The sequence below is a fragment of the Myotis davidii genome, unplaced genomic scaffold (genome assembly GCF_000327345.1).
Source record: "Myotis davidii unplaced genomic scaffold, ASM32734v1 scaffold425, whole genome shotgun sequence".
In the NCBI taxonomy this organism is placed as follows: domain Eukaryota; kingdom Metazoa; phylum Chordata; class Mammalia; order Chiroptera; family Vespertilionidae; genus Myotis; species Myotis davidii.
This window is the reverse complement of record NW_006296413.1, coordinates 432,361-445,427: the sequence shown is the minus strand read 5'-3', so window position 1 is coordinate 445,427 and position 13,067 is coordinate 432,361. Positions and strand designations below refer to the sequence as shown.

The 13,067-nt window shown below is 40.0% G+C and overlaps 1 protein-coding gene and 1 pseudogene across 7 annotated transcripts in view; one reads left to right on the top strand and one right to left on the bottom strand.

The window, feature by feature from the left end:
* TCP11L1 (t-complex 11, testis-specific-like 1) overlaps positions 1–13,067 on the top strand; it is a 26,407-nt gene that overhangs the window by 350 nt on the left and 12,990 nt on the right. For 2 of the 7 annotated variants that reach the window (XR_001515150.1, XM_015568992.1), the window contains exons 2-6: positions 2,164–2,252; positions 3,167–3,350; positions 7,366–7,498; positions 10,542–10,662; positions 11,377–11,597. Coding sequence is in view for 6 of the 7 variants with exons in the window: in XM_015568992.1 (XP_015424478.1) it covers positions 3,191–3,350; positions 7,366–7,498; positions 10,542–10,662; positions 11,377–11,597 (635 nt within the window). In the remaining variant the exon portion in view is untranslated. Of the gene's footprint in view, positions 1–1,257; positions 1,292–2,163; positions 2,253–3,149; positions 3,351–7,365; positions 7,499–10,541; positions 10,663–11,376; positions 11,598–13,067 lie in introns of those variants that run through there. The other 5 variants (XM_015568994.1, XM_015568996.1, XM_006771461.2 and 2 more) reach the window with 5 other exon arrangements.
* Positions 9,884–10,531, bottom strand: LOC102755296 (annotated as a pseudogene).

Sequence of the window (13,067 nt, the reverse complement as noted above, 5' to 3'; positions counted from 1 at the left end):
TAGCGCGGCCTGCGTCCCACCCCTCGCGGCGATTCTCCGGGCGCGCCCCGCTTCCATCGCTGCCCTCCGGCTGGGCCACTCCCTCGCTGGCCCAAACAGTTGTTTACAAAGCCGTGTGGGAGGAGGGGCGCCGCGTGCGAGAGGACGTGGCTCCCGGCGTGGTGCCCCGAGCCCCTGCGTTTTGCCGAAAGACCCTCTCTGCTGGGGCGTCTCTGGTGTCCAGCTCGGCCCGGGCTGAAGCTCCGAGAGGCGGTCTTCACGGCCCGAGCGGGGACCCCGCCCCTCGGCTCCCTTTCCAGGCTTGGCGGGCATTGGGGAGTGTTGAGTGAGTGAATGCATCCTCCAGCCCGGAACCGCCCCTGCCATTCACGGGAAGCCGGTCGGGAGCCATCTGTTGTCCTGCACGGTCTGCCTTTAAACGTCCCCCAGACCGGAGAGGCGCAGGCTAGCGGCGTTGTCCAGGTGGGGAAGCGGGGCTGGTAAAGGGCCAGAATGGGGACCCGTGCATGTCCGAGACCAGCGCCCATCCCTCCCGCAGACACCGACATCACTGAGATGACACAGCTGTCAACAGATCCTTAGTGGGTGTCTGTTTGGGGCATATATGCATGGAGCATACGTGGGCTATGGTTGGTCTTGGCCCTTAAGAAGTTAAAAATCTAGGTGAAAAGTTGTTTTTGTTTGTTTGTTTGTTTTTAAAGAAAACTAGCAATTTTACAATCTGGCCCCAACCCGTCTTTTTACCTTCCTCACCTGCCTCTTATGCTACTTATTTATGTGCCTCCACTTGTGCTCTTCCTCTCCCACTCCAGACATTTTTTTTAAATCATTTTTTAAAATATATTTTTTTATTGATTTTTTTTACAGAGAGGAAGGGAGAGAGATAGTTAGAAACATCGATCAGCTGCCTCCTGCACATCTCCTACTGGGGATGTGCCCGCAACCCAGGTACATGCCCTTAACCGGAATCGAACCTGGGACCTTTCAGTCCGCAGGCCGAAGCTCTATCCACTGAGCCAAACCGGTTTCGGCAACTTTTTTTTTTAATTGAAGGAAATCCTACTCTTTTCTAAAAGACCAGCTCAAATGTCCCCTTTCCTGGGAATACCAACCTCCTTGCAGGCAGAATTAGTTTCTCCCTCTGCTCTATTTCCTTAGTGATTTCATAATGCCATGAAGGCTTAAGTTTCACCGTGTTTCCTTGTCAGAATGTCACTCCCTCTAAACCATGCCTTTTCATCTTCCTCTTACTACTTAAAGAAGCATATTTTGAATTGGATTTAAGGCAACGGTGAATGCCAGATGTCTAGTAACCAGTCCTGCAGGAGTTCAGAGAAAGGTGCAAATACTGGTGAGGTTGGGGAAGGTCCTAGGAGGAGCGTGGACCCGAGCCTAATCTTACCAGGAGGGTTAGTTTATGTAGCTAAGTTTCCTGCCTTTCCTCCTCAGAGCATAGAATGAATTACTTCATCCTTCTTGAGCTCATTCCCAGCATGTGAAAGGGATAAAATTAGAAGTGTTTTTGTTTGTCCTTTCTCTTAGGATTTGCCGGTAATGTTATCTGTTGGCTCTTGGAGCATTTCCAGAGCCAAATAGGATTTAGAACAGAGAGGAGATGGGTGTCTGGAGTGAGATGCTGGAAGGTAAAGGGGAACTGTTTTAAAGCCACGTGGACTCTTCAGGACGTGAGGGTGATCTGGCTGCAACGTCTGTCACCCCACTGATTGCCAGGGTTGATTTGGCTGATCTGGCTGGTTAGGCAGGTGTCCCCTTCCTCCCTCACCACTCCATCTGCCTTTCTCCCCAAGCTGTGCTCTTCGTCGAAGAGGGCCTTCCCCTCTGGAGGAGGACTAACTGTTCTTGGGTCAAGGGTATACCAGTAGCTGCACTCTCCTGCTAGAATCTCCAGACCAGCTCTCAGGGTCCATTTGTAGAGCATAGGGTAGTCAAGCTCCCAAGACTCCAGACACATTCAAATGAGGTGCTGCATGTGGCAACCTTCCATTCAAGAAAAGGAAAGAAGGAAGGAAGGAAGGAAGGAAGGAAGGAAGGAAGGAAGGAAGGAAGGAAGGAAGGAAAAGAGTCTTCATATGAATAATACAGGCCTGAAAATGTAAATTCCAGGAACTTCATTCTATTTAATGGCGGTATCTAAAATTTCAGGTAATTCTACCTGAATCGGTGATTTTTCTCTGATGTGCAGAAGAGAATCTGCCATTCACTCTTCTTCTGATCTCTGGATTACCTGCCAGGTGTGTAATGAAGTTTAATTAGTGTTTATGAAAATGTTTTGTGATCTTCAAATGCTAATAATACCCAGACGGATTATTTTCAGTAGTGTAAGTGCAGGAACGGAACGTTACATCTTTCTCCTCCCTCAATTGGAAATACCTTAGGAATAGAGAACTCCAAAACGGGGGTGGAAACCAACTTGACAAAAACTTATCCAGTAAATAAGAGGTTACTATTCCAGGCCTTTATTAACTGGCCCAAACTGACATGTTTAGTTCTGATCAGCAACTAAAAAAATTAAAACCGCACCCAGCCACATATATCATGGTTATTGGCAACTTCCTGCGTTACTCATCATCCTTTTCTGCTGACTGGTAAGGAGTTAATAAGAGTATTTGCCCCACACATTCTTCTTAAATGCTTCATAAGATTCTACCTTCTATCTGTCATCCAACGTATCTCATTCACATAATGGGATCCGGGAACCAACTCCTCAGCCAGTGTGTTCTCTTGGAAGCCTGATTAAACATTAACACATTATTTCCAAAGTTTTCCTACCAGCACTCAGGAGTGAAAGTAAAGAGTTTTAAGAGTCGAATCACTCTTTGAATTAAAACGGAAGCAGGCAATTTATAGCCCTGTGTTCTAATGTTACATGGTACTCAGGAATGGGACAAAAATACTCAAACTTGTTACTCTCCATCTGAGATACAGGTCCATTAATTTGATAAATAACAAAAGTGTATGTTTAATCATTAGAGTAGAATATTATAACTGGATAAGATCCTAGTAAGCCTATTTCTTTTACAGATGAGAAAGCTGAAACCCAACGAGATTAAATGATTTGTCAGGAGTCACACTGCTAGTTACTGACAGAGCTAAAACATTTTGCTCTTTTTTTTTTTTCTTCTTCCCAGGTTCATTATCTTTTTAGGAAAGTGAATAAACTTAATTGAGAATGTCTGAAAATCTTGAAAAGTCCAATATAAATGAAGCAGGAAAATCAAAATCAAATGATTCTGAACAAAGCCTTGAAAATGCCATGGAAGGTTCTGATGAAGCTTTACAGAAAAAAAAGTCAGGCTCTCCTAGCACCCGAAGAGTGCAAAGACCTCACTGTAAGCAAATCTAACGTTGGTTAAAAGCAATATTTTCAGATGATATTTTTATTAGGCCTCCCTGAGCTAGCTTCTGATAATATGATAACATTGCCACTAATTAGCATTTAAGAACAATGACAGTTTCTTCTTTCTCTTCCAACTGGCAGCCTAGTCACTTGTGGGTTTTCAATTGCATGAGAAATTAAAGTTTTTGAATAATGTCCAGAATATTCCTGTCTTTATGCAGCCTCAGTGACATTCCAGTTTCTCCGAAGTGCTCTGAAAAATAGGAGGTTGGATTCTATATTGCAGTTTTAATTAAAAGAGTGTTTGAAAGTCTGAAGCAGGTTCCAGCAAGGACTGTGCCTGTGCAGGTTAAAAAAAAAAGGGGGGGGTATTAAACTAGAGTGACTTCACCACACCCTAGGTTCATTGCCTGGAGGCTGAGTTCTCACAGGTTGAAGGAATTCAAATTGCTGAACATACATGGTAAAGATACTTCAGATCCCTGGCAGGGAGCAGGCCTCCTAAGATGAAAGGGTGGCAGTTTTTGCAGACATTCCCAGCAGTTGCCCCAACTCATGTCTTTTATTAAGAATACTTATGTTTTTTGAAGTGAGTCCAAAAATGGAAGTTTTAAGAGGGGATGTCATAGTCTAAGAATGTCATTGCTGATGTTATCTCTTTAAAGTGTAGATGATCAGTAATTCTTCATAGTTGGAAGAAGTACAAACATTTTTGTGTTTCCAGATAATTTATTAGTCAACATAGTACCCTTTTGCGGGTGGGGAGGGAAAGCACTTACGAATGTTTCATGAACTTTTGTCCATGTGGCTTCAAAGGAGCAGCTCCAGCCTTGTTTTGGCAGCATTTGCCTGTGTCTGCTCACTGACCAAGGCCCACAGTTTGTCAAGATTGACAGTTGGGCAGAAGCTCTGGTTCCTCTTTAAGTGGTAATGCCACCAAAGTAACCTGGGTGATATTTGTCCAAGTTGACCCTGGGATGACGCATGCCACCAGCATTCCCTCCAGGGGCTTCCAGTGCCTGCTGATGCGGCTGTGGCCGTGGCTCATGTGGCCCTGAAGTTTCCAGGTCTTCCTCGGTCTGGATGGCGTGTCAGCAGCCAAGACGAAAGTTAACGTTGTATTATTATAGCAAGCATTGGACCCTTTTTATTACCAGGAGAACTTGGTGTGTTTCTGTTATTTCATAAATTTAAGATGATTATACATTTGGAGATTCTGCAAAACCAAGGTTAAAACAAACTTGGAAACCCTGGTGACAATCTCTGGATTTCTTTTTAAGAGATTAAGAGCTCGGAGTTTAATAACTCCTGATGCATGATATTGATATACTACAGTGGACGTTCCATTTTCTGATGAATGGCTTGAAGAAATTTAGTAATTGTTGTATATATAGTAAATCCCTATTGAGTGCCTTCAAATTTTTAATCAACTTTATTGAGGCATAATTTATACTGCATAGTAAAATTCACCAATTTTAAGTGTGTAGATTAATGAGTTTTGACTAATACATTTACAGTTGTGTCACTACCACCACGATCATGAGCTGCTAGAACAGCGGTTCTCAACCTGTGAGTCGCGACCCCTTTGGGGGTCGAACGACCCTTTCACAGGGGTCACCTAAGACCATCGGAAAACACATATATAATTACATATTGTTTTTGTGATTAATCACTATGCTTTATGTTCAATTTGTAACAGTGAAAATATATCCTGCATATCAGATATTTACATTATGATTCATAACAGTAGCAAAATTATAGTTATGAAGTAGCAACGAAAATAATTTTATGGTTGGGGGTCACCACAACATGAGGAACTGTATTAAAGGGTCGCGGCATTCGGAAGGTTGAGAACCCCTGTGCTAGAACATTTCCATCACCCCAAAATTTTCTGTGCCCCTTCACATAAATCTTCCACTTTCTCCACCATCCCTGGGCAACCTCTGATCTGCTTTCTGTCACTATAATACACTCTATCCACTGAGCCAAACCGGTCAGGCATTCCCCCCCTTTTTTAAATCATCACCCAAAGATATGTGGGTTTTTTAAAATTGATTTTAGAGAAAGGAAGGGGAAGAGAGGGACAGAAAGAAACTATGTGAGAGAGAAACATCAATTGGTTGCCTCCTGTACATGAGACTAGGGATCAAACCCACAACCTGGGTATGTGTCCTGTCTTGGAATCAAACCCATGACCTTTTGGTGTTTGGGACAGCATTCTAACTGAGCCACACCGGCCTGTTCGGGAGTCATTTTTTTAGACATATGCTATCTAATTGTTCCAGCACCATTTGATCAAAAAATTAATTTTGCATTATTGACCACATGTATAGTTCCTGTGTGTGTGTGTTGTATTCGCCTATTTCTGCATCTTCTACTCTCTTTAGTTGATCTATGTCTATCCTCGTACCAAGAACACCCTGTCTTGATTATTGTAGCTTTATGTGGTATTGAAATCAGTTAGTATGAGGCCTCCAACTTCATTCTTTTTTCATTTTCAAAATGATTTTGCCTTTTATAGGTCTGGTGCATTTTTATATAAATTTTAAAATCAGGTTGGCAATTTTAACAAAAAAAATCTTGCCGGGACTTTGACTGTGGTTGCATTTTATCAATAGATCAATTTGGCAAAAATTGACATCTTAATAATATTGAGAATTTCTGTCTGGGCTTTGATTTTGGGTATTCTATTTTTTAATATTAATGAAGCAAATTATTATTTTTATTAATATTTTTCTGGAAATGCTTAGAATTTTGTTGCATTTTTCCAACTTCCCCTTGTGTGACCAAATAAAAATTTTTACCAGACGGTGTATGACCAGCTCTTGGATTTAGTTCCCTTTTTCTGCTGAGCAAAAGAAAAAAGTAAAAGAGGAAGAAAAATTACTTTTCACCAACTTAAAAACTTTGTAACTATTAAACCCTGTGTAAACCAGTGACATTATTTACCTCATTTTAAGCCCAGATCCTATCAGATGACATAAACTTAATATTGTCATCTTCTAATCTAGGCCATTGCTTTGCAAAGTATGATTTCTGCAACCATGAGTATCAGCTGGAGACATGTGAGAAATGCAGATTCTCTGGCCCTACCCCAGATCAGCTCAATCAGAACCCTGTGAGGAGGGCCCAGCAATCTGTTTTCACAAGCATTTCCCCCTTCCCCGCCCAATTCTGTTATAGACTAAAGCACTGCTATCATGGACTTTATTTTAAAAACAGCTTTATTGATATACAAAAAAATCCATGTATTTATCAGAATTATCCAGTGTTCCTTGGCTCAGAACACCTGGGGAGATTTCTGGAAGATAAATAACAAGTTTTATCAAAGGAGAGGGAGAGATGGAGTCCAGTTATTGCAGCTGTTGATACGGAAGTGAAATCTACAGGACTTGGATATCAGGGCTGTGGGATGGGAGAAACCAGAGGATTCAAGCTTTTGATACAGTGAGCCTGTATTCTACAAAGTTCTTGTGTCACATACCCTCCGATTTCTTCATTGGTCAGCTTTAGAACTCATGTTCTCTCTTGGTATCTGTACAGGGTAGTGTTTTGGCAATGTTTAAACAGCACCTGGCACCTAAAGTACTTGCTGCTGTTTTAATTTTGGGAGATTCATTCATGGATAGTGTTATTGGTGGAACAATATGTAACTGCTCATGGGAGCAAAACAGGAAATCTTAAATCTGGCGTCTCTCATTTGTCATTAGGATTGATAGTCTGTAAAAGTTTTTCTGTCTCAGTTAATTGTAATCATTTCTCATTGACCAGTCTTAGTAAAACAAAACATGTTTTGAGAATTGTAAATGATTTCTGCTTTTAGGACTCTAGATTAAAAAAATGATAATAATAATATAGGTTTTTTGTTTGAAATTGCCAGAATATTTTCTTAAGTAGAGGCCTAACCAAAAATTATTAGCTAGTCCCAGAACCACTTCCTTCTCCTTACTTTAATAGAAATTCTAATCTAGAGAAGCAAATCTCTTACACTGGATTTTTTGTTACAGCCAGTCCTCCTCGCTTTGTGACAGTAGAAGAGCTTCTAGAGACAGCAAAAGGAGTCACTAACATGGCTCTAGCCCATGAAATTGTAGTCAATGGAGACTTCCAGATTAAACCTGTTGAATTACCAGAAGACAGGTAAGGTGGTTACTAAGTTACTTGTTTAGTAGAATACTGTCATTTCCTAGTTCTGGAAATGTTTTCTTCAGTTGATGTCATTATATTCAAATACACCTCTCCTTTTGTATGTTACTAAAAAATACTCCTCTACCAAGAATTACTCGAGTTTGAAAGTGGATCGAAGGACCATTGATCCTTCAAAAATGTAAATAAAAATCTTTCATGTTCACTTCTCCATAGGACTTAGCTGCCTCCTACTGTGTTTTCATTGCTTGTTTCATTCATTTCTCATAACTATCACATTGCACTGTAGCTGTTGGTTTACTTGTGTTTCTTACCAGGTTGTAAACTCTGCATCAGGGGTGGGGAACCTTTTCTGCCCAGGGACACTTAGATATTTTTAACATCATTCGAAGACCATACAAAATTATCAACTTAAAAATGAGACTGCTATATTTGGTCGAACATTTAATTAACTCACCCTAATGCTTTGGCAGGGCCAGCCCAAGTGATTTTGTGGGCCTTATATGGCCCAGCAGGCTGGATGTTCCCCACCCCTGCTCTATAGACAAGAACTATACCTTGTTCTCTGTATCCCTAGCACCTGGCAAATACCATATTGAATCTAATACTCTATTGATTGTAAGGTGCACCTTTTAAGATGTATGGTCATAAGGAAGAAAAATCATTGGCCATTATAATTGTGAAAGGGCCATGGAAAAAAGAAAGGAGGAGGAATGGCTGCTGGGTTGGCAAGTGCTAGTGTCTCCCACAAAGGCTTTTAAATATGACTTTACAGACATTTCTTATGTGTTCTGCCAAGATAGTGCTTTTTCACATTAATAATGCAGCATTACTTGTTTTGCTCTCATAGTAGAATTACAAGTTTGTTTGTTTTTTAATATATTTTATTGATTTTTTTACAGAGAGGAAGGGAGAGAGACAGAGAGCCAGAAACATCGATGAGAGAGAGACATCGATCAGCCGCCTCCTGCACATCCCTCACTGGGGATGTGCCCGCAACCCAGGCACATGCCCTCGACCGGAATCGAACCTGGGACCTTTCAGTTCGCAGGCTGACGCTCCATCCACTGAGCCAAACCGGTTTCGGCAGAATTACAAGTTTTATTTATTTATTTTATTAATCCTCATCCAAGGATATTTTTCCATTGATTTTTTAGAGAGAGTGGAAGGGAAGGAGGAAGGGGGGAAGAGATAGAAGAGACAGAGACAGAAAGATAGACATCGATATGAGGGAGACACATCGATTGGTTGCCTCCCACATGTGCCCTGATTGGGGCCGGGGATCGAACCTACAACCCAGATACGTGCCTTTGACCAGGAACCGAACTTTCAACCCATCAGTATGTGGGCTGGTGGACTAACCACTGACCCACACTGGCTGGGCGATAATTACTGGTTTTAATGAAGTGTTATAAGATGTTATAGTTTGGTACCTCATCTAAGCAGTTGTTTCATATATCACATGGAAATAGGATTTTTTTAGGAAATAAAGGATATGTATGTGTATGTATGTATGTATGTGTGTATGTGTGTGTGTATGTGTATATATGTATATATATGTATGTATGTGTGTGTGCGTGTGTGTGTGTGTGTATATATATATATGCCAGATTATTTTAAACTACTTAATCATAAATACCTTAGGAAACTTGATGGTATAAAAAAACTAAAAATTAACAGCTCTAAACTTTCAAATATTCTTTTTACCATATGGCATTGTTAATGCTGTTAACTGGTTTAATGCCATCTGTCAAATTAGTTGAAAGTTATTCTTTCCAGTGAGGTACTTATTGAAATAAATCACTAACTAAAAATAAGAACACGTGTGATTAGTTTAAGTATGTCTGGTAAATCTTTCTTTTATTCCAATTAAAAAAAATTCTCACCCTAAACCTGTAGAATTTGTGTTTTTGAAAGTGATTTGATAATAGCCAAAAGTTGGGTCAGCTTTAGCTCAAGCGGTTACTTCGGTTTCTGCTCTGTTGCGGACACATAACCCTACCTTAGGGTTCGATAATAGCCAAAAGTAGAAATAACCCAAATGTCCCATCATCACATGAATAGGTAAATAATATGTGGTATATCCATGTAATGGAATATGTTTCAGTCATAAAAAGGATCAAAGCACTGATACATGTTATATGGATGACAGTGCTTAAAAGCATTTTGCCAAGTAGAAGGATCCAGACCCATAGTCCTCATACCGTACAATTTCATTTACATGAAAAGTTCAGAGAAGAAAATCTGTAGAGACAGAAAGTAGATTAGTGATTGCCTGGGTTGGGGTGGAACTGGGCAGTGACTCCTAATAGGCACAAGGATGCTTGTTTTTTATAATAATTAATAGAAGACTTATTTAAACAATAGTACATATAGTCCTCATACTAGACTTAATGTGAGATGTTAAATGTTTGATCCAATTTTCCTTCCTGAATAAGTTTTTCTTTCCTGTCTCTCTATCAGTTTTAAAAATGTAATACCAGAGAAGAGGGACCCAATTCCAATCACAGCTCCTAAGAGTGAGGCCTTGGGAGTGGGTCTGAAATTGGGATAGGCATTTGCTGATCTTGTGTAGGCCCAGTGATTCAAAGCAGGATCTTTGATGGGCTCTAGGAGACTGGGTTCGTTGTACTGAAGCAGGTACTCTCTTGTAAGCAGGTATCTTATGGCCACCTGCTCAGCTTGTGCCTCCCAGGTTTCTGGAGATATGTCGTATTAACTAGGTCGAGGGTAGGGGGCAGGGTGGCCAAGCCCAATGGCTTGTACTCTGGGAATGCCTTCAGGCATCTTTGGAACCTGGTGCACAACTTGGGCACGAGTGGTCTTTTTGAAGTGCTAGAAATGTTTTGTTGGATTGTGGTGATGGTTGCACAATTTGATGAGTTTACTAAAAATCTTTGAATGGTATGCTTAAAACAGGTGAATTTTATAGTATGTAAATCATAGTTCAAAAAAAGCTGTTTTAATTTTTAAAATGTGATTTGAGCTCAAATATTTTATTTGTTTTTTGCTTTCCCCCTCCCCCATTTGCCTCCAGTTTGGAGAAGAAAGTAAAGGAGATTGTACATAAAGCTTTCTGGGATTGCTTGAGTGTCCAGCTAAGTGAGGACCCCCCAACCTATGACCATGCCGTTAAACTTCTCGGGGAGATCAAAGAGGTAAGGTGAAGAGCAAATTGTGGTGCTTTTCTGGTGTGTTAGGAATATTCAACTTCTCTGTGTTACTGTGCCAGAAGACTAAAGAAATTAAGGATGAAGTTAAATTACTTGCCAAAATGTGGATTGAGTACTTTTGGCGTAAAGCCCTTTTTAAAGTTTCAAACAAGCTATGATAACCTGAAGGCATTCCTTTGTAGACAAAGAAAAGATTAATATTTTAAAAAACAATTATTTGGAGAAAATTTATTTTATGAAATATAGGTGATTTATAAAATTTTCAATAGGTGTGGACACGTTCAATTTATAGTGGCCAAAAAGTGATCCAGCCTGAGGAATAGAGAAGGCCTTGAGTGAAAGGTAGGGCTGTTTTTGTGATGCCTTTTACAGTAGTACGAAAGAAGAGATGTTTCTGTGGAAATTGGCCTCTGTGGCTGGCTCACAGGCTTGTGTTAATTAATGTGTTTTACTTTCCTCACTTCTATTCATATTGCATCCAGTTGAGCATTACCTAGAACTTAAATGGAAACTTAAATAGCTCTAAATGATTTTTAGACATGTTTTTCTGGAGACTTGTTGAATGAGGGGTTAAAATATGTGCAACCTTATAGTAACAGTTGGTAAGCCCTCATTTGGGTAGGAGTAAATTCCTGTATATATAATAAAAAATGATGTCTGACTAGAAAACTGATTAAACTTGGCTGTACTCTTTTGCAGACTCTCTTATCTTTCTTGCTGCCTGGTCACACTAGACTGAGAAACCAGATTACAGAAGTCTTGGATCTGGATCTCATAAAGCAGGAGGCAGAGAATGGGGCCCTTGACATTTCCAAGCTGGTTGAATTCATTATTGGCATGATGGGGACACTGTGTGCACCTGCTCGAGATGAGGAAGTTAAGAAGCTCAAGGACATTAAGGAAATAGTGCCCCTTTTCAGGTATGAGGGTTGTGTTAATCACCTCAAGTGCACCTAGAACACAGAACCTCTTTTCAAAAACCTCTTCTCAAATATAGATAACTCATGCATTTTTGTTGTTATTGTTAATCCTCACCCGAGGGTATTTTTCCGTTGATTTTTAGAGAAAGTGGAAGGGAGGAGAAGAGTCAGAGAGAGAGAAATATCGATGTGAGAGAGACACTTTGATTGGTTGCCTCCCACACGCACCTTGACCAGGGCCAGGATCAAGCCTGCAACCGAGGTACATGCCCTTTACCAGAATTGAACCTGGGACCCTTCAGTCGGTGAGTCGACGCTCCATCCACTGAGCTAAACTGGCTAGGGCAGATACCTCAGGCATTTTAAAAAAAATTTAAAAAGCAAACATTTTATAAAACATAGAAAGCTAGAAAGAAGAAAAAAGTTCACCCATAACTTTACCACCAGAAGGCACAATCACTGTTATAATGTTGATATATATATTTTTAGTTTTTTACCATTAATGTTTTTTTATTCCAAATCTACAGAAAAGTCACAAAAACAGTATAATTATGATTCAAATACCCTTTATGTAGATCCACCAATTTTTAACATTTTGTCAATTTGCTTTCTTTGTATTTTTTTTATTTATTTTATCTTTTTATTCTTCACTCGAGGATATGTTTTTATTGATTTGAGAGAGAGAGAGAGAGAGAGAGAGAGAAACATTGATGTAAGAGAGAAACCTTGATTGGTTGCCTTATATACACGCCCCCACCGGGGATGGAACCTGCAACCTAGGCATGTGCCCTGACCAAGAATTGAACCCACAAGCTTTTTGGTGTACGGGATGATGCTCCAGCCAACTGAGCCACCCAGCCAGGGCTCCCAGTTTGCTTTCTTTATGTATACTTGTGAGTATGTATGCATGTGTGTATGTTTTTTTTCTCTTGAACCTTGTGAGAGTTAATCGCAGACATTGTGACATTTCACCTTTAAATATTTCAGCATCTCCTAAGAATGTAGACATTCTATATAATCAAAATACAAACAAGGCATTCAATAAATTTAACTTTAATATAATCCTATTAACTAACATATTTTATATTAACTTTCTTTGGTCTTTTGCATGTTTATATTTAAATATATATCATTATTATTAAATTTATATAATTGTTATGCTAATGTGGACAAAGAATTGACTGATGCTGCCTGAGACTTTGACTTTTGGTTAACTGCTTAGCTGTGTGTTCCTGTGAACAGATAAAGATGTTTTGTATCAAAATGGCACTAGGCAACATTGCTTATGGGGAAAGTGAACTCTGATTGGTGAATTGTGTCTGGACTGAAAGGAAGGATAATGAACTATAAATACTGGATGGGACACCATACTTTGAACTTCCTTTAGTGAGGTAGCTTTTATAATTGGACCCCTAGTGAGGATCCTGGAAGCCATGCTATAGAGTTGTTACAAAATATTTTCTCACCTGA